Source organism: Corvus cornix, chromosome 7, assembly GCF_000738735.6.
Source record: "Corvus cornix cornix isolate S_Up_H32 chromosome 7, ASM73873v5, whole genome shotgun sequence".
Classification (NCBI taxonomy): domain Eukaryota; kingdom Metazoa; phylum Chordata; class Aves; order Passeriformes; family Corvidae; genus Corvus; species Corvus cornix.
The window spans coordinates 5,291,348-5,310,985 of record NC_046337.1 but is presented as its reverse complement, the minus strand read 5'-3'; the positions used below and the strand labels follow the sequence as shown (position 1 = coordinate 5,310,985).

Sequence of the window (19,638 nt, the reverse complement as noted above, 5' to 3'; positions counted from 1 at the left end):
TTGGAATAGGACTGCTGCCTTCACTGGCACTGCACTAATCTGTTCATCACCCTGCTATTATCTGCCTCCAAAAGCAAGCTTGAGCTTACATGGAAATCAGTGCTGGAGAGGATTGTCTTGCCAGAGTCTTTTTGTGGATAAAAAGACAGCATTAATCTTCATGACCGTCTGTCCTCTGCGCTTTTCAAGTGGTAGATCCATTGCTCCTTTTTAAGAGTGATTTCCAAAATATTTGGGTCAAAAATAGATCCCCAAAATGTTTCTTAAATCAATTAGTGGGCAAAAAGCACTTATCCTCACACAGAAGCCCACTGCAGAGAGATGCAGTAATTCAGGAACTCCTTTCCTTTTGCTTTAGGCATGCTTTTACATACAGCAGCAGATCTGGCACATTTCTTTGGTGCCTTTCAGATACAAGCAAAGAAATATTCTATCAAAATTTAGATTTTTTACTCTTGTAAAATTCGTCCTGTAGTCTGGGAATGTTCTGCTCATGGAATGAATAAAAAATTTAATAAGGCTTTTGGGCTTATTTAGGAAATATATTCAGTTCTTACCCAGATGTATCCTTGTTGCCTTCCTGGAAAATAAATGTAGACAGATGCATGTGCTCAAATCCCCTATTAAAATAAATGTATCAGCTACATATATATGAAAAAAAATTAGCTTTTAAGAAAGACCAACTAATGGTTTTGTCACAAATCCTTACTAAGAGAGAGCAGAGAGGAGCACTGCTCTGAGAGCAGACCAAAAACCAGGTTGTGCCTTGAGTCGCTGTCTCCTGTTGGGCTCTATCCCTTCCTCTGGGAAGCCACAGCTCTCCCTGTTCCCCCAGGTAAGATGCATGGATCATGTCTTGTCCAGCTGAATGGGAAAGACAGCAGTAGCCTGATTTTTTTTTTTTTTTGCTCATCTTCTATTGTATTTCCTGCCTAGGGATGGAAGATGACATCTAATATGAACCAATTCTGTTGCATAGACTGGAAAATCAAGTAAGGACTGAGACCAGTGTTTCCTTTTCCTGTGTCTCCAGACTGGATGCCAACCAGGCAACAGGCCAGCCTGCAAATCTTTGTAATTTTATTGCATAGATAATGCTTTGAACAGGAAGTTACAGGTCTCTTTGCTATAAGCAGCTGTTTGTTTACTTCCAAACACCCACTGTTCAAGGATATTTTCCATCCAGGAATCTTAGACAAACACTTGTTGCTTTTAAGTGCATCCTTGCCATATGAAAAGCAAGTCTGATTAAATGATTCCTCCATCCATTTGGATGAGATATGTTGTTTGTTCCCTACTTGTTTGTGTGGGAGGGTTTGCTGGGCCTCTGGCTTGCAAACTGGCTGATTTTAGATAGCTTAAGTCAATCTGGCTATTCAGTGAAGACATTCCAGAGAATATATCACACAGTGTCAAGATGACAACTCGGTGGGAGTCTGATTTGTTGAGCAGTAAAACTTCCTGCTTATGCAGCTGGCGAGGCAGCAATGTACAGAAACATTACATGGGAAGGCTGGAATGTGGGAAGTCAGTGACTTTCACAATATGACATTGCTTAGCAAAAAGCTGCCTTTGAAGCCCAGTGTTCACATTTCCAATTAGTTTGCCTCTAGCTCTCATGCAAGGAAAGTCCTCATGCTGCCAGGAAGGGAAAAGAAAGGAGGAGGGAAGAGGAGCAAGCAGAGCTGGAGGAATGGCTGTGAGTTATATTGCACACTGTGAATTGGCTATAAATCCTGGCTGCAGGAATTACTGAAATGGAGAAATAGTTATCTCCTAACTTTGAGATCCAATCTGCAAAGTCCCAGTGTCAGTGTGATGATTTATGTGATACGAAGTCGTCAGGATTGAGCCTGACACAAGGAAACAGATGCACACAGAAACACGTTCTCACTTCTAAATGGTGAGCAAACCCCAGGTCTCTGGCTGTGTTTCTTGGCCACGGGGTAGTGCCCAAAGAGGGGCTGAGGTCAGGCTCCAGGTGTGCCTGGTGTGCTGGGAAAGAGAGGAGGATGGTCAGCACTGTTCTCCCATGACCTCTGCTTGCTGATGAACTCCAGAGGGAGCTGTGGCTCGCCTTTTTTCGCTCAGAGATGCACTCACAAGAAGGAGACAGCAGAGAAAAGGATAAATGTGTGGTCCCATGAATCTCTCTTCTTGTCCCCTTCCCTTCATTCCAACCTTTCATAAGAAAACTCAGCTTTTATGGGCTTTCATTTTTAAAGGCTGTTTGTAGAGCGGTCCTATGAAAATACACATAGTAAATAAAGGAAACCTACTGTGTTGTCTTTGTTTATAATTTTTGTAAGGATGCAGGAGAAATCAGTCAGAACCCTGCTTTAAAGCCTTGTGAAAAGCAGTGACATCCCAGGATTGTTAAAGCTGTGTTTTTCAAAAGGGAATTCAAACCATGGCACAAACAGTTTTTCTTTAGTGCTAGCGCCTGATTGTGTTTGTTACATGCAAAGTTGATCCAGAAATATATTTTATTTTGAGGTGCTGCCAGCATTTGCCTCTTCCCTCTCAACAAGACTGATTATACTGGAAACAATCCTCCTCAACTGAGGCTACGAGGCTGTAGATTGCTGAGGCACAACCACACATTTCCCTGTCAGCACAGCCACACATTTCCCTGTCAGCACGCGTGCCCGGGGTGTGGGTGTCTGCCTTGTATAATCAGCAGGCACTTACTGCAGCTGGCAGCCAATCAGACCTCTCTGATTTACACATTTTGGGGTTTTGGAGTGATGTTTATTTAGATACAAAACACAAACTTTCAGGCTGAATGCCTTTCCACACACTCAGGAAACAAAGGAGAGCGAGCCTGAATAGAAAAGACGTGGTGCCACCACTCTACCCTGCCTGTTTTTGGCTGGCATGCAGACAGTATTAGAAATTCCAGACAGTACAGGGATGAAAGTGAAAATCTTAAGCCATGTTTCTATGTATTGAAAATAAACCAATAGCCTGATTAGGTTCAGTTAAAAAATAACCTGTCTTTGATGGGTTGTGTGGCTTTTAGTTTTAATTATCGCCTTCAACTGAGAATCTGAAGCTGCCAAAATTAAACAGAAGCTTTTCATTCTCTGTCCATGCAGCTGAGGTATTAAGAAGGAAAGAGTAATGTCTAAAAGCAGTGGAAACAATATCAACGTCTCAAACAATGACAACATTGAATAAACTGCCAATTTTTCTGCCTTAGTATTAAGTTTACTCACTCCATCTTGATAGGTTTTATTAGGCAGGTAATAAATCCACCCCAAATTTCTAAGATTATAGACTCAGTGTAAGTACATAGTAAAGCTGATTTGCTATCAGAGGTGTTTTAAACTGTACTGGAAGTATAAAAGTACATAAGGAGACTGCAATTTCCTATTCAGAGTGCAAAGAACAATTAAAATAATGATAAAACCCTTTGAAAGGATTTATTTTTCTCCAGGGGTCACCTGGCAGCAACTGCTGAGCTGTGATTTGGGCCACAGGTTCACCTTAAGCAGTCTCTCTGACATTTTCCTGGTGATTTGGAAATAGGAGATGATGCAGTGTTAAACTTCCAGTAAACTTCTATATCTGATCACAGCTTTGCTATCCCGATGTGTGTATTTCTTTTCCTCACTTTCTGTGTGTATATTACAACTCTGCACAAGCCAAAATGTCCTGTGCAACTCAGGGCTCAGCTACCTTACATGGAGTCCTTAAAGCCCAACAGAAAAGATGCTCAAATCCAGAATAAATGTCTCTGTACAGTAGAAATCTACTGTTTTTTCCTGATTCCTTCTTGCCGTACCCTTCCCTACTGGATTTCTCAGCTCTCAGGCACACAGCCCATGGGGCTGTCTCACCTCTGCACAGTCAGCTACCCCAGGTGGGCCCAGGATTATCAATATAACTTGATAAGTGTATAAATACAGATATGTTTACTGCTAGTGACACTGCAGAATGAGCTGCCTGATATATCAGCTCTTTTTGGAATTTCAAATGGACGTTATGGTAGTTTTAATATGTCTTATTAAAGAAAAACGGGGTTGGGTAGTGGAATTTCTCTACTCTGGGGATTTATTCTCCACTTTTTCATTTGTCTGTGTGTAAGTGAGTTAGGAACACGTGCCTGTGTTTATCCTTTTAGCCTCTCAACGTATGCCACACATGTCAGCTTATCCCCCGATCTAGTCTATGCCCAATGGAAAATGATATGAAGTCATGCTTAAAAAAAGGGGTGAGATGTGTTCTGCACTTGAACGCTGAGAGGTCTGTAGGACAGAGAGCAGCCTCCCACTGCTGGGAGCACTGGTTTTCTCCATATTGTATGTAGAGGAAAGTTTCAGAGGTCAGCTGAGACTGACTTCTGCTGTGCCCTGCAGTCCTCTGCTTCAGAGGAGCTGCAAAATCTGGAACCTCTGCCAGAGGAGAAAGAAGTTATTTTATATAACAATAACAAGAAGATGTACAGCTCTAAGAGAAACTGCTTGTTATAAAAGATTGTGAATAAACTCCTTCTTTCAATGGATCTTGATACTTGTCTCATGTGCTGTTGATTTTAGGCAAGAAAAAAGAAACAGTACTCCACATTTTTCACCAATTAGCAGTCAATGACTGGTAAGAGTCAGCAAAATGTAGTATTTTCCTTCTCCTTAATCGTGTTTCTCTTCTTTCATCACATTCACAGGCCCTTTATTTAAGTTTTTACAACACTAGGCTAAATAAACCAGACTAAATAGCAGGTATTGAAGTACAATGGAGGCTTGGATCAGACAGAACAAAAATATTTTCATCATCTCAAAAAACATTTCTGCAAAAGATGAACAACAAAACCTCAGAAACTTTTGGAAAGTGGAAAGAAACCTGCTGTGAGTTGGTGGAGTTTGGAGGATTCCAGGGAGTGCTTTGCTAGACTGCAATCATCATCAGCGCGCTTCCCTTTGATCTGCCTGGAGATGTGGCAGGGTGTTTAAAGCTGGAAACAGCACTTTTCTAATGTTCTTTAACCTCAAAAACAAGATGCCAAACATAAGGTTTTTTGCTCCTTTTTTCTCCCTCCAGCACATTCCTGCCAGAACAGACTATTTGATTGTGCACTGTGCATCACGACTCTCCCTGCTGAAGGAGGGGAGAGCTGCAGTGTGGGGAATGAGAGGGCTTTTGTTGCTGCAGGGAATTTTTTACTGGCTTTTTTTTCCTCTGTGTGTGAGAAACATAAAATGCTCTGGAAATGTACAGATTCTTCCTGCCAAGAATGGTTGTTTTCACAGCTCCCCTCTTGCCAATTTCAAACTGATTAAGAAATAATAAAAAAAGAAGTTTTCACATACATATCCTAAACTCTCTGGCTGACAGATATTGTTGAGCAATTGAGTCTGCAAAAGTGCCAAAATAACCTATTTCCCCAGAAGAATAGAAGAATCAAATATTAATACTGACGGTAACGTGAAAGGGGAGTTTTCAGTGACAAGAACAAATTCAAGGATGAAGTGCTATTAACCAATTACCTTAATTAAGCTGGGACTATGATGTTCTAATATTTTTGAGGGTCTTAGTCAACTTCTTGGCCTTTGGCTTTAATTTTTCCCCCCAAAAATCTTTTGTGCAAAATAATTAATTCATCTCCAACTAGGAATGTTACTCCCTTTGAACGCATGAAATATTTAGAGAGGATTCCAGAAAAATGTTCTCCTGCCAACTTTGACTTGACTTAATGCCATTCTAATTAACAAGTTGGTTTTGGGTATAACATAATGTTATACGGGCTCTGATAGAAATATAGCATAAGTACAGGCTAAATATTCTGTGGAATGTGCACAAAAAGGAGAAAAGCTGTTTAGGAGTTGGAGAACTGTTGGAAAACAAAGGGAAATGTGTAACTCACTTTTCTGGCACCTTCTCCCAGTGTAGCCCTCGGCACAGGAGCAGACGTTGGTCCGGACACAGCGCCCACCGTTCTTACAGGGGGGAATGCAAACAGCTGGGGAAAGGAAAGCAAAAGTTCTGTGCACCAAAATCACATGGGGACCAAAACACAGGCTCCCTTTGAGGTGCCTAGGTTGGGAGAGCAGCTCACAGAGGTGTTTTTTTAGCTGGGGTAGGGAAGGTGTCTCCCTAAAGGGTGATTTGGGCAGATACCTGGATGGAAGCTCCGGTTCTGTGTTGTTTGTGGAAGGAACGTGGGACATGATTCCTAGCACCCAAGGGTCTCTTAGATACTTGCAGTTAAGTGGTCAGAATATTCCCACGGGTCTCAGGTTTTTAAGTCTCTGTCAAAGAGCTTCCTCAAGGGCTTCTGCCCTTGAAATATAGGTCAGTGTTTGACCTATATTTGACCTTGGTGCTGTTTCTTCCCCCTTTCTCAAAGAAGCAGAGGAAGGGCTTTGCTGTTCTTCAGCATCCATCCACTGCATCCTCATGTCAGTCCCAGATCCCACAAAAGCCAATACTTATTTTCAAGTTTTAGCTCCGTTTAAACCATAACACTTAAAGGCAAAAATTTCAAATCACATAGATGTTGAAAATCACCCTGTGTTCAACTCAAGAGCAAGATCATCAAGTCACAATCGGTATCATTTTCACTCTCTCCTTCACCCCCAACCCCATAAAAACAAAGAGTTTCCAGCAAGCTCCATTTGCAATTAGATTTTTGTGGGTCAATCATTCACTTGCAAAAGTTTGCATCAGGACCACATTAATCTAGGAGCTCCAGGGAAACAAAAGAGAGAGAGAGTAAAAGCAAAGAACTTTTAACAACAAAGTAGTTTTGGTAATAAGGGTGCATTTATATTCCCAGATTCAGGAGGAGTTACTAGAGCTGTACTCAAAAAAAGAAAAGCGAGCACAGGGGTCTTCCAGCTACTTGGGCCCTAAGTTCTCTTTCTTATATGTTCTGCCTGAGATTCTGGGTCATTAAAGGATTCATTAATTTGGCTTCTGCAGCACAGAGTGAGGAAGAAGCCCAGGATACTGTTAGCCTCAGTCTAGAGCACTCAGCCTAGGACAGGGATTAAAAGTCAGGTCCTGCTCAATCAGAGCAATATTTGATCAGATTTTTAAGCAGGGATCTGCTCAAGTCCTACAGAAGTCTCCCATCCACAACACTTTAGTGTGGTCACATAGGTGATATTATGAGCTCCATTTGAAGGTAAATTATCACCTGGCTCTGAAACACAGAACAGTACACACCACAGGGTGTACAAAATGAACAAGGTACAGCCATGCTTTAACATTTAATTGAATAGTTGCTAATTAATGATATCAATGACTCAGGTAGTTTTAGAGTAATTATTTAGTTACCATTAATGGCATCGCAAATAAGTGCTTACTCCTTCCCAATACTGTCAGGGACAATAAAATGTGGATTTATGACAGAGTATAACAGCAAAGAAGCACACAGAGTTATGACAAGGAGAGTCTCTGGATATGTTTCATGTGGGGGCAGGTAATATTATAGGTGGTATTTATGTTTTGAGCCTGGGTCCTTTATCAAGATGACAAATAGAACTTTCTTACCTCTCTGGCACTGCAGCCCGTAGAAACCAGAAGGACACGAGCACATATTTGGGCGTACACAGATTCCTCCATTCAGGCACACAGGATTGCACACAGCTGGATGGGAATACGAGATAACTTTATGAATCTGATAACACTGAACTTTTTAGAGTAGGCACTCTTTTACTGCTGCACATGTCATTAGAATTAATATTTCTAGTGATACTGTGAAAAGTTTCATGAAACCCTTGCTGGTCAGTTGTGCTGCAGTATTTACTCATGGTCGACACAGTGGGAGTATTTCAGTGGTGTTTTAGCATAGTTTGGGGGATGAAATAGACTATAATTTCACATAATAATTTAATTTATTTCAGATGTATTCCTTTGATTCACACAGTTCATTTATTTCCATTCCAGTATACTCACCAAGCACAATCCCAAGGTAGTAAATGTAGTCAAATAAAATACACCCTGGGTAACCTGGAGATGAGATATTAATTGTTTGCTGCTTTGTCCACATTCAGAAGAGCATTGTGGCATTTCCATGGACCTGAATAGGTGTGCACCAAAAAACCTGTTTGTTCTGCCTCATTTAAATGCCAGTTCCCACAACACATTGGCTCATTCATCACCAACAAAGCCACTGGCTGAGCTCCCTTTGCCTCTTTATGTATCTGTTATTACTCTGGATGATACAGCAGGCATTAGGAATTTAAAGCTGTCTTGCATATTTCTATGTGGCAAGTACAAGACTGTTAAAAAAACCTATTAGAATTGCAAATTGATTTAGATGGGAAGTCAGTGTGTGAAGAATAAGGAATCTGATGAAGTTTTTGTTGTAAAGCAGAGTGACACTTTAAACTAGCCTTTTTCCTTCCCTTTGTCTTTCAGTATCTTACAGAGTAGCCCATTAAATAAATTAAATGCATTTAAGCTTAAATAAATTAAGGGTCACTAAAATGTTTCAGATGAACTAAAGAAGAAATAAAATGTCAATTTGGAAAGAGAAAAAAATAGTGAAATTGTAGTCTGGATGAGAGGCTTTTCTGACTAAGGAGTAGTCACTTATGAAGTCAAAATGGATTTCATTCATTGCTCAAGGGGAATTTGGTTTAGTCACCTCACTGTCCTGGCTAGTTCACAGATGTCCATATTCTTGTCACTCTGTCAGTGTTTGCATTTCTGGTGGTAAAGTCCCTTTTTTTAAATGTTTATACCTGCATTCTTCCCGAGACTGCTATCATAACACTTGAGGTGGGAAACCCTGGCAGTGTCCACAAAATATTCTGTGCAATGCACACAAAACAGTGCCAGAGAGGTGAGTCTGGCAGCCTTTCACCAAAGCTGTCAGCAGACAAAAAAATCCTGCTGCTGTTATTTTGGTCTGGAAGTTACTGCTCCTGTTGCTTGCTGCCTTCTCTTGGAATGATCCTGTTTAAAGCCATGCCAAAATAAAATTTCAGAACTCCTTGAGAAGAAAAAGCAGAGCTAGTGGGAACCAGAATAGCAGTGACAATCCCAGTAATTTCCTGTGGATCATAGCTGGGGTAATTCATGTGTCCTCAGTAGGTCTGTCAGTTTAACACTTACAGGAAGAGCAATCTCCAGGAGAGAGAGGTTAAAATGACATCTCTCACCTTCCAGGAAAGGTAAGGTAGGCTGAAGGTGTCTCAGACATTTAATATTCACCGTGGCAGAGGCAGACTGCCTCTGGAGCCTTGAGGTCTGCCACTGATTAAGGTAGTCCTCGTCTTTTAATATTTCACTATTTTGCATGGCTTGTCCCAGGTGAGTGCTGTAGTGTCTGTGCCTTTGGAGGAAAATATCTCCCCCAGCTTTTAGGACTTTGATTCTGAGAGGTCTGAGCTGTGTCTGTGTAAAACTTTGAGCCCAGACTAGAAATAGGTACCTAGTTCCAGTCCACACCTTGTCATTTTGTACTGATGGGTGGAGGTGGCTTTTCCCTGAGCTCTCACACTCCTGTGGGTGCTTTTTGTAGGTGCTCTGAAAGTGAGAGATGCAGGCAGGAGGAGCAGTGTGAATTCTGGCAGCAGTGCATGCTAAGAATTAACTCCAGAATCACAGGAGTTTAAAAAGCAGCAAGAAGGTTTTGTTTGTGGGTTCCCTCTATATAACCCTGAGATTTAGGTAAACGTCTAAGCTTAGGAATACTTACATAAACACCTAAACTTATGAATAGTTACATAAACTCAAGGCCTGTGCAGGTTTTGCCCTGTCCTTGGTCTCCTGTTCTTATGCTTTAATTCTTTAAGCAGAATTCCCAGTCTGAGAATTGTGGGGGAACCACAGGGACTTTGGTCAGCACAGGGTGGGATCAGTCATTGCCAACCACTCACCTGTCTCACAAGAGGGGCTGCTCCACCCATGCCTGCACTGGCACTCATCTGGTGACACACAGACCCCCCCGTTGTGACAGTGCCTGTTGCACACCACTGGAAAACACACAAAAGATCAAAATCTCTTATCACTTAGACCAGCGCAGATCCTAAAATTGCCCTATTACAGCAAATAACTTAGAGTATTAGTCCAGGAGGTAAACTGAGGGTGGAATCTGTCCCTTTGGTTTGCTTTCTCTATTAGAAGCCATACACTTAAAATTCTTTGGTTTTTAAGTATTCCAGCTACTCGGCTTCATAGATAAAAGTACATTCCTCTCAAGGGCAACCCGGTATTTAAATAAGCAGCAAGGACTGTGATGATGGAAGTGCACGTGTTTTGCTGATATAGAAGGGTTTGAAGGCTGATTTTCAGATATTGTCTGTATTGAACCTCTTTTTTAACTTGTATTGCAGAGTAACATGATTCCTAATAGGTATGGCTGGTATTTTGTGTTCTCAAAATTAGCATTATTACATTCACTTACAATCTTAAATTCCATAAATATTACTATAAATAACATGCACTCTTTTTTCTTCTTTTTTTGTTTGTTTTTCCAGAAGCAATTTTACGTAGAGAATGTTGATTTAGATGTGCATATTTCTACATAATACAACTATGCTGCTGGTAGATATGTGCTCTGAAATAGCTACTGTATTACTTCAATGTGTTATCCTTTGTGTTCAATAAGCATTTTAAGGGGAAATACAAGGAAAAAAAGAAAAAGGCTTTTTTTGTCTTTTTTTTTTTTTTTTTAAATCTTGTAATTTTCTGCTAATTGACTCATGTAATGAAGAAAGTGTGGGTGAGTTCATACGTACTGGTTTCACATCGAGGCCCTACAAATCCATAAGCACAAGAGCAAGTGTTTTGAGGCAGACAGGTTCCTCCATGCTCACATGGTGGCTCACACTGCGCTGCAAGAGTGAAACACGAGGAAAAAAATACAGTTCAAATATTACATCCTCTGTGGTTATGAGCACAGCACAGGTTACTTCTTTCCCCATCCCATTTTATTAATCCAGCAAGTAATTTGGCTGAGGAAAACACTGCAGGATAGCAGTAGGTATCACATTAGCAATACAGCACTAATGAGCAGCTGTATAAAGTCTGCAAGGGAATGGCTTTAACATAATCATATTCAACTTCTGAGCATGCACATTTTTAAGTACATATTTTTGAACGCGAGGGATGGATGAAGTACAAATGCAGTTATTACTCAAGACCTCACCCATCCCTCTCTACAAATTTGCCTTGTGGATGGTCAGTAAGCCTTAACAGGTGTCAGATAAGGCAGAGATTAAGTGTTTCTTCCTTATAGAAAAGAGTTGTATGTGGATTTGTCAGCAAAATGACAAACATTTAAGCAAAAAAATTAATATTTAATGAGTAACATGAGCTCTGCAGACAAAGCAGCAAATTAGATAAAGATTTCTTGACTCATTTCAGTATGCAATGTGCTTCTGTGGAAGAAAGAGGATGAATGTGGAAAGGACTACACCTCCTGAAACAGGCTATTTGTTGAAGGCATGTTTTTTTTTTAAATGTTGATCATTATGAATCTAAAAATTTTATTGTTCATGGATCCTGGAAGGTTTGGCCCCTTAAACCTAAGATCTAAGGCAGGTACCTGACACTTCTATTTGTAACCCTCTAATAAGGGGTAATTGTGTATGGCAAACTCAAGAGAGGAGGAGGAAGGTCACTGAAGGGACAAAATGGTCACTGAAGGGACAGGATGACCACTGACACTCAAAGGAGAAGCTCTGTGACAGGAGCAGAGCAAGAAATGTGTGCCAGAGGCTCTTCATGACTCTGGGAAAAAGAAAGGCACCTCACATACCAAAATGAAAAATATCTTCCCTTGTGTGTGGGAAGTGAATACAGAGAAATATGTTGTACTTTGGCTCACTTCACTGGCAGAGTTTTGTCTCTTATGAAGGATATGAAGCTAAGCAAGGTTATTCCAAGGAAAATGAGAAATGAAGCTAACGAGACCTGAAACAAAGTGTCTTTCATTTTAAGTATTGTTACAAGGGAAGAGAACTTTAATGCACCACATTTTGTTCTTAAAGCTGGAAAATGGGCAATGGGAATGGAAAGATAAATGAAGGACAAATTCCTGGGGCACCATAAAATTTTAATGCAGTTATTGTGGTGAAGAGTTCCTCACCTCTTGTGATTATCACCAAGCCATGGAATATGAACTTTGACATCCAAAAAATAATGAAAGCCCTCACACATTTTCCAATTGCAGACAAGCTCCAAGAACATGCTTTAAAAGAAACCATTTTGACACAAATAGCATTGAAGAAATATATTTGGTGTTTATCTGTGAAATTTTCAATGCTGCATTATGTAACTTTAGGATTTGACCTGCCTGAGAACAGAAAACTTACAAGGTGTATTTTAGACCCATGCTGTATATGTTGAGAATGTCATTAAGCCAAATTTGGTTTTTGAGTAGATGGGCTAGAAGGTTTAGACATTTGCAAATCAACATGTGCTTAGATGAAATTCCAAGTGTACATCTGTGAAAAAAAAGGATAAAACCAAATCATCATTGTCTGGACAAGTGAATAGATTCAGGTAAGTTTAGATCAGATATTAGGAAGAAATTATTAGCTGTGAAGATGGTGAGGCATTGGCACAGGCCGCCCAGAGAAGCTGTGGCTGCTCCATCCTTGGAAGTGTCCAAGGCCAGGTTGGATGTGGCTTGGAGCAACCTGGGACAGTGATTTCTTTGCAATTAGATGTTAAAAGCAGATAGAATTGGTTAATAACATCTGTTTGGAGATAAGGGGAGCACCAAACCTGGGGAAAAATGTACCACTCTTTTTAAAGTGCATTAAATGTGATTGCCTTTCCTGTAGGGTGATGGTTACATAAAGCCTCCAGGTGCCTAAGTGCTGTGCCAAGCACGGTGACATTCAAGCATATTACGCTTTATTTCAGCGTGGTTTGTGTGTAGCACTTAAAGCAAGTGTGTCCGTGTGAATAGAACACTTTCCATCTGGCCTTTGCAGATTCCAAGATGCATCTGAGCTGTCAGAAAAGAACATGGTATTTTGGATATTAAAACATTTCGCTCTTACCGTGACATTTAATAGTAAAATGTTTAAAACTGTTCTATTACTGGTGAATAGCAAAACATAAAAACAGAACACTGGCTGCTCTGTGAGAAGGAGAGTAATATTCACTTAAAAGACATTTCCCACTGTAATAGAAATATACTGCTTGTGTCAAATTCTTTTCCCAAACTTCTATCTTTCATCTTCTGGAATGAATATTTTTTTCTGTGAGCATTTGCTAAGTTGTAGAAAGGTATTGTGGTGTTTTTATACTAAGCAGTTTTGGATAGGAAAAAATAACAGCAAAGAGGCAAACATTGCTGCAAATGGTCAATCTTGCTGTCAAGTGTACGTATGTTTATGTTTACAATTTAAAATCTGGAGGTGAAAATGGAGAAGTGCATTATTGTTTTCTTTGAAAAGGCTTTCTGGGAAATATCCCCAAACTTCTATTTTCCATTAAAATGAGATCATACAGTTCTTATAAGTTTCTCTGCAATAACTTCAGGGGCACTCAGGAATACCAGATGCTGTGTTGTTTCTCTCATTTTCCATAGCCTAATCAGCAAATGTCTTCCAGGACAGAGTTATTGCTTAGCATCTCCACAGTGAGTAACTCCCTGTGCCATCCACGTGTGAGGCCCTGGGTCTGTGCAAATAAAGCCAGGCTTGGAGCTGAGAGAGCATTGCCTGCTTAAAATTTTGAACAGCAGTCAGATCAGGACAGGCTTCACTGGAGGGAGAGTAGTCTACCTTGTTTCATTGTGCATTATTTATTTCCTTTCAAAGACACATTAACCTAACTTCCTAAATGTGTGGATGAAGCTTTAATATGTTCAGCACAAGGTAGAGGGAAAAAAGGGAAAAGAAAGTTCCTAGGTTGTTGTTTTTTCTTTTGAAAAGTTGTGGACTGAAGCACTTCTTTCGCATGTAAGACACACAGATAAATGAAATGAAGCATAGGATTAAAGCATGTGTTACTACAATTCAATTAACTCATCACATATTTAAATAGTCCAGCAGTCTGAAGCCCAGTTGTGAGAGAAAAGTCCATCACAGCAACTGGAATATTAACAAGAGAAACTTGACTAAATAAATTGGGAATACCAATGCAGACAACAGTGCTGGTTAAGTTGTACTGATGGATTTTGTTTTGTGAAATGTCAGCTGAGTGCTCACCTGTGGTCAAAAAACCTAAATAAAGTGTTAGGAATTGTTAAGAAAGGAGCAGACCACAAAATGCCAGACTTCATTATGGTCTATATCCATGGTGAACTCCATCTTAAATACCATGGGCAGGTCAGATCCCTCAGCTCAGGAAAGCTACAATAAAAGTGGAAAAGATGCAGAAAAAGAAGCAAGGATAAATAAACAAAGTTATAGAAGAACTTTTGTACAGAGAACAAGTGACTATACCAAGTCCTTCGGAAGGGCATGACTTTAGGATAGCAAACTGTGAAGTCAGACGTGGCCTGGAAAGGGTGGACAGGGTAACACTCAAAGGCATCGCCTTGGTGTTTTGGAGCACATGATCCATAACCTCTGAGAAGCTATTCCCCACACCACCCCTATATCTTTCCCACATGTTGCCAGACAAATGGAGCTGGCAGCTCTTGGAGATAGAGGAAGGGTTTTGGTCTGATATGGTAGATCTTTTGGGGTGTAAAACATCAAAAGAAATGAATGTGAGCTACTTGAATTTTCTCCTCATTTCATCCAGCTGTGCATGTGAGGTCATAATGCTTTCCCAACTCCATCTCTCCTGTTATTTTGAAAATTATTTGGTTTGAAAAGTGGTTTTGCAATGTCAAGGCAATGCTGTGCTTTTAACGCTCGAGCAGAAAGCATGACTCCAGCTGTTCTAGACTTCCCCTTCTCTCAGAAAATACTGTGCAAAACCAATAAAATATTCCAGAGTTTTACTGACTTCACCCTCTTAAGGATATTTTTCTAAAGTATTACATCTTTATCTTCAATAGGAATGCTGAGGTTCTTTTATGACTGCTAAAATCCCAGAAATATACCAGTCCTTAACTGGCAACCTAATCCAAAATAGTTTTAAATAATTGTCTGTATTCTTTGAAATGGAGACTGTCTTTTTAATGGTACAGTTCTAGTGATCAGACACTCCCTATCAAAGGAGCTTGGAGTTAGGGAAACAAAACAAAAGGGATGACCAGAAATTGGGCTTAAATTCTTATGTTTCATCAGTTTTCAAGTCTAGGTCTCTAAGAAAAAAGCACAACGATACCCGAAGCAGAATTTTTCATTTATCAAATGGAAAGGAAGTGTTCCACCTTAGGGCACCCTAAGGAACTGCAGGAGTACAACAGCTGCTCTCAGGCAGTGCACAGACCCTGGTGAATGAACTGAGCCCAGGGAAATGACAGCATTTTTTCCCTTTTCCTTGTCCAGTGGCTGCAGCATCTTGGCAAGTGACGGCCTGTGCCCCTTGGTAGAGTGGGGGACAGAGGCAGGATGACAAGGAACAAGTAGGGTGACTACCAACACTAACAAATATTTCAGAGGATTAGCCCCAACTGTTACAAATCGCTGCAGAACATGTGTCCCTTGTAACACACCAGAGAAAATGTCAGAAATGCTCTGACAACAATCCTGTTTGGGCTCGTTCTGCGTTATTGCAGTGCTGGGTTTTCATTCAACTGGCATGTGGAGCTGAAATGTGTAAAGCTCTGTTCATGCTCTGACACTCCTGCAGTGCTCTTTGGCAGGTGATTCGTGCTGTCCCGAAAACTGCTAGAAGGACGCTGTAACAATGCATTGGTTTTTACTGCATATATCCTTGGAAACGGCACTCAGAGTGAAAATAAGGTGTTTAGCAACCTCCCTCATCACCAGAGGAACACTTGGCTAAGCTTACTCCATAAATGCCAGAGAGCATCTTCTGCAAGAGAAAATGTGGGAGGATCCAGTGGACTACAGCAGGCCTTACCTCCCCTACTTATTTTTTATTTTATCCCCTACCTATTTTAGGTGATGCTGACTGTCTCCAAAACACTGCTCTGAAATGAAGCTTTTAAAGCTGGCCTGTTTGGCTGTGAAATCTTAACATTAGGCTACTAATAAAAGGTCATATTGCCTTTGTGCAGGAAGGGGAAAGAGCAGTAGAGCCTTCAGGAACTGCTTCATCTCCCCTCAGCTGCAGAGTATGTAGCAGCTGACAGAGGGAAAAGAATTAATAATCTGTAATTCTTATTGTGCCGAAGCAGGAGGAGCAAAAGCAGGGTTCTGCTTCTGACAGACAACACAGATGTCAGTAGTGAAGGGAGTGATCCAAATGGAAGTAGCTGAAATCATCTGAAAATATCTCAGTTTAGATGTCTGAATATAAGGCAAACACACTGACATTTAACTGTGCTCTTCCAAAAGAAAGTAGGAGGTTACACATGATGATCCCCAGGGGTCTCTTCCATCCTGTGGCCCTGTGAGTCTGTGACCCCCAGTGCAGGATGACAAAGCAGAGGGAGAGGACTTCCAACTTAACCATGACAGGGAGAGTGAGGAGCTTGTCCAGAGGGATATTAAAGATACAAAATGTGTTAGGATACACTTTAGAAAAGAAATTTATTTTCAGGGTGCTGCTTATGTTTTTTTCCTACTAGTCCTCCGAGCCTGATTTTGAATCTGCACATTTGGGAAAAAAAAAAAAAAAATGCATTTTATCATAAAATTTATACCACTGGGTAAAGTACTTCTTATTTTAAATTTTTTTCAGACATTCTCATTAAACAAAGGTCACATCCCCTCAAGATCCAAAGGTATTAAGACTTGCTATCAGTGGGCTGGCTCTTCTATCTCGTTGAATTTTGATATGAAATAAGACGGTGATGACTATCAATAGTGTCTGAGTCTCTTGACATTTTTGCTCACTTGCCAAGGATTGCCTGGAGATTTTGCAAATGTCGGTCCCATCCAAGTTTTGATTTTTTGCCAACATTTGTGCCTCCTGTTCTTAGAGGGCACTGCTGTCTTGAGGGGAGTCGGTGTAGTTGTGTGGGCATTGCAAGGTGCTGATAGCTGAGGTTTTGACAAGCCTTAATCCAAGAAATTACCCTCATTTTTCGACCTCATCTGTCATGATGAATCACCTGCATTTGACATGGGAAGAGACATCCCTGTCTGGAGGCACAATGGGTGCTGTTCACAGCACTGGCTGTGCTCCAGGGTACAGGTGTGCAGGGGGGCTCGGGATGGAGCAGAGCAGGGAAGGGACAGGCTAATTATTGAGTCAGGTGTCATGGTCGGTGACAAGAGACAAAAAAAGGATGTTTGTGTATCATGTCATCGAGTCCCAAGACGCAGAATGATGTTGGTAATAAAGTATTTCATCCTAAGGACTCTCCAGGGAGATTTTCAGTAATACCAGAGATTGAAGAAAACATCTTGCAAGTAAAAGGCAGAGAGGCAGATTTACATTTTAAGGCAGATTTATGTTTTAAGGACTATACTGATGGGCCTACTAAACACACAGGAGCCTTATGTCCATAGCTGTAAATATTCATATGTACATGGGCTTGGTCTTTGAGAGGAGGCCTTTCTGTGGCCTTGCTTTGAGTCCCAGTACCAGAACCTGTTTGGTACTTTTCCATCTCCAGGTATAAAACAGAAGTCAAAGACAGACTCCTTTGTGCCAAATAACCCTAAATCCTTTAGGAGGGGCTTTTCAGAAATGTGCAAATAGGCAAAAAAATTGAAGTGCCCAAGATTACAGTAACCTTTTCTTGTACATTTTGTACTGTATCCCCAGCAGTGCTCTGAGCTCAGAGGGCTGCAGCAGTGCTGGGGGCTTCACATCCCTACAAAGCCTGGCTTAGAGCAAGGAATCCCTGTAAGGTCCTTCCCAGTACATCATGGCTGAGACCCCCCTGCTCTGTGCATGAAGGATGAGAGACCAGACAAGAAAGAGAGGGGAATTAATGATACAAATACTTTTGCTTTGTGTGGTGGAAGGCCAGTTAAGATATCAACTTATCAGGGGAATGTCAGCAAAAGGTGTGATTAATGATAGCAAAGTCAGGGAATTCATTGCTTCAACAAAATGCATAATCCTGTTGTTTTATGGAGGGATTCTCAGGTGCCTAATAAATAACTCAATATACTGTGAAAACCCTTCTGGTGTTACACATTTCAGATGACAAGTTCGGTTTCGTATGTAAGATATTAGGTAGATATTTACAAGTAATTTTTAAGGTATTAGAAAAATTCGTTTTTCCTAGAATATGTTGTATAGAGAAGTAGAATCAATTTTACTCTTTCCCACAGAAATTTTATATGGTTTTGAATGTGATGACTTTAGTAGAATGAATCTGGCGCTAAGCAAGATCACAATCTGTCCCTGGTTTTAATAGATTAGATGGTATCAAATAAATATGTCATTTCTGTAAGCAGAAAGAGCTGCTTCAAAGTTATAGGTTTTATTTACTATTTTGAAATATAATTGGTTTTGAAAACAGAACGGTCCCAACCACAAACATCTCCAATTTTATAATAAAACTTTATTTTACTTTGGAGAATTATTAGGCTTAGAGTTATACGACTGTTTTAAAGAGGATTTTCTCCCTTACCTTCACATGTAATTCCATCACCTCTGTATCCAGGGGGACAAGGACCACATTTAAACCCTCCATCTTCATCTGGCTCGCACTGCACACCAGTGAAACATGGCAGATCAGCACACACCACTTTGTGGTGCACTCCACCGCTGGTTTTTGGCAGTTCCACACCATCCATTGCTCTGCTGGACAACTTCCTGGCTGCTGTGGTCTGTGCTGGAAGCCTTGCTCCAGGAGCAGACCCTGCTGGGGCACCAACATTCCGGGAAGCAGCATCAAAGGAAGAACCTGACCAATGGTGAGGGGAGGGCAGGTGTGTTGCCAAAGGAGATGCTCTGGGCTGCTCTGTAGGGAAACCCTGGGTTGGTTTATTCCTCAAGACTGCAACTGGACCGGGCCATTTCCTGGGAGAATGACCATACCTGGAACGAGTCTGCTGAACAGCATGTGACCTTGCAGAGAATGAACCTGCATTTGTGTTGGGATGAAGAGGAGCAGGCCGTGCTGTAGCTGCTTTGTGCTGCTTAAGATGGAGGGGGGTGTGGGAGGTCACATTGACACCTGGGGCTCTGGGCTCTGGCTCCTCATGCAGAACGGGGGTGTGTGTGTCAGCTCTTTTCTCAAGAATAGGTTGTTTCTCAGGTGCTGTGAAGTCCATACCAGGTTGTTTTGCTGACGATGTCTGAGCCTGGGAAGTCTTCCTTTCCACTGTAAAGGATGGAGTATGAATGACTGTGGGGTTTCCTTCCAAAAGGAATGTAATATCCTGTCGTGGAATTTGGGTTTGGGAAAGAAGGGAAAATACATTTCTTGATGTCTTAGATACATCTTCTGTGTGAGAACCTCTAACATCTTCAATATTTCTTCCAGGAAAATCCACGTAGCTTTGGGAAGATCTTGAAACTGGGGCAGAAGGAAGATACACATTAGTTAAATTTGCTGGTCTAGAGTTTGAAGGAAACACAGTGAACATTTGGGTTTGGAGCAAATGGCAGAACATCAATTCTAGAAGTAAAAGAGTTAATTATATATGCTAAAGGCAGGTTTATGCCAGCTGGCTTAGAAATGACATGGGGTTGCTGCTGTGGGTGACACCAGCGCTGATGCACAGGGAACTGCCGTGG

The 19,638-nt window shown here is 41.0% G+C and overlaps 1 protein-coding gene across 1 annotated transcript in view; it reads right to left on the bottom strand.

Moving 5' to 3' along the window:
- LOC104694222 (von Willebrand factor D and EGF domain-containing protein-like) overlaps positions 1 to 19,638 on the bottom strand; it is a 170,396-nt gene that overhangs the window by 22,745 nt on the left and 128,013 nt on the right. The window contains exons 21-25 of the mRNA XM_039555503.1: positions 18,527 to 19,417; positions 10,692 to 10,787; positions 9,831 to 9,926; positions 7,495 to 7,590; positions 5,864 to 5,959 (exon numbers count right to left, since the gene is read on the bottom strand). Of these exons, the coding sequence (XP_039411437.1) occupies positions 5,864 to 5,959; positions 7,495 to 7,590; positions 9,831 to 9,926; positions 10,692 to 10,787; positions 18,527 to 19,417 (1,275 nt within the window). The remainder of the gene's footprint in view (positions 1 to 5,863; positions 5,960 to 7,494; positions 7,591 to 9,830; positions 9,927 to 10,691; positions 10,788 to 18,526; positions 19,418 to 19,638) is intronic.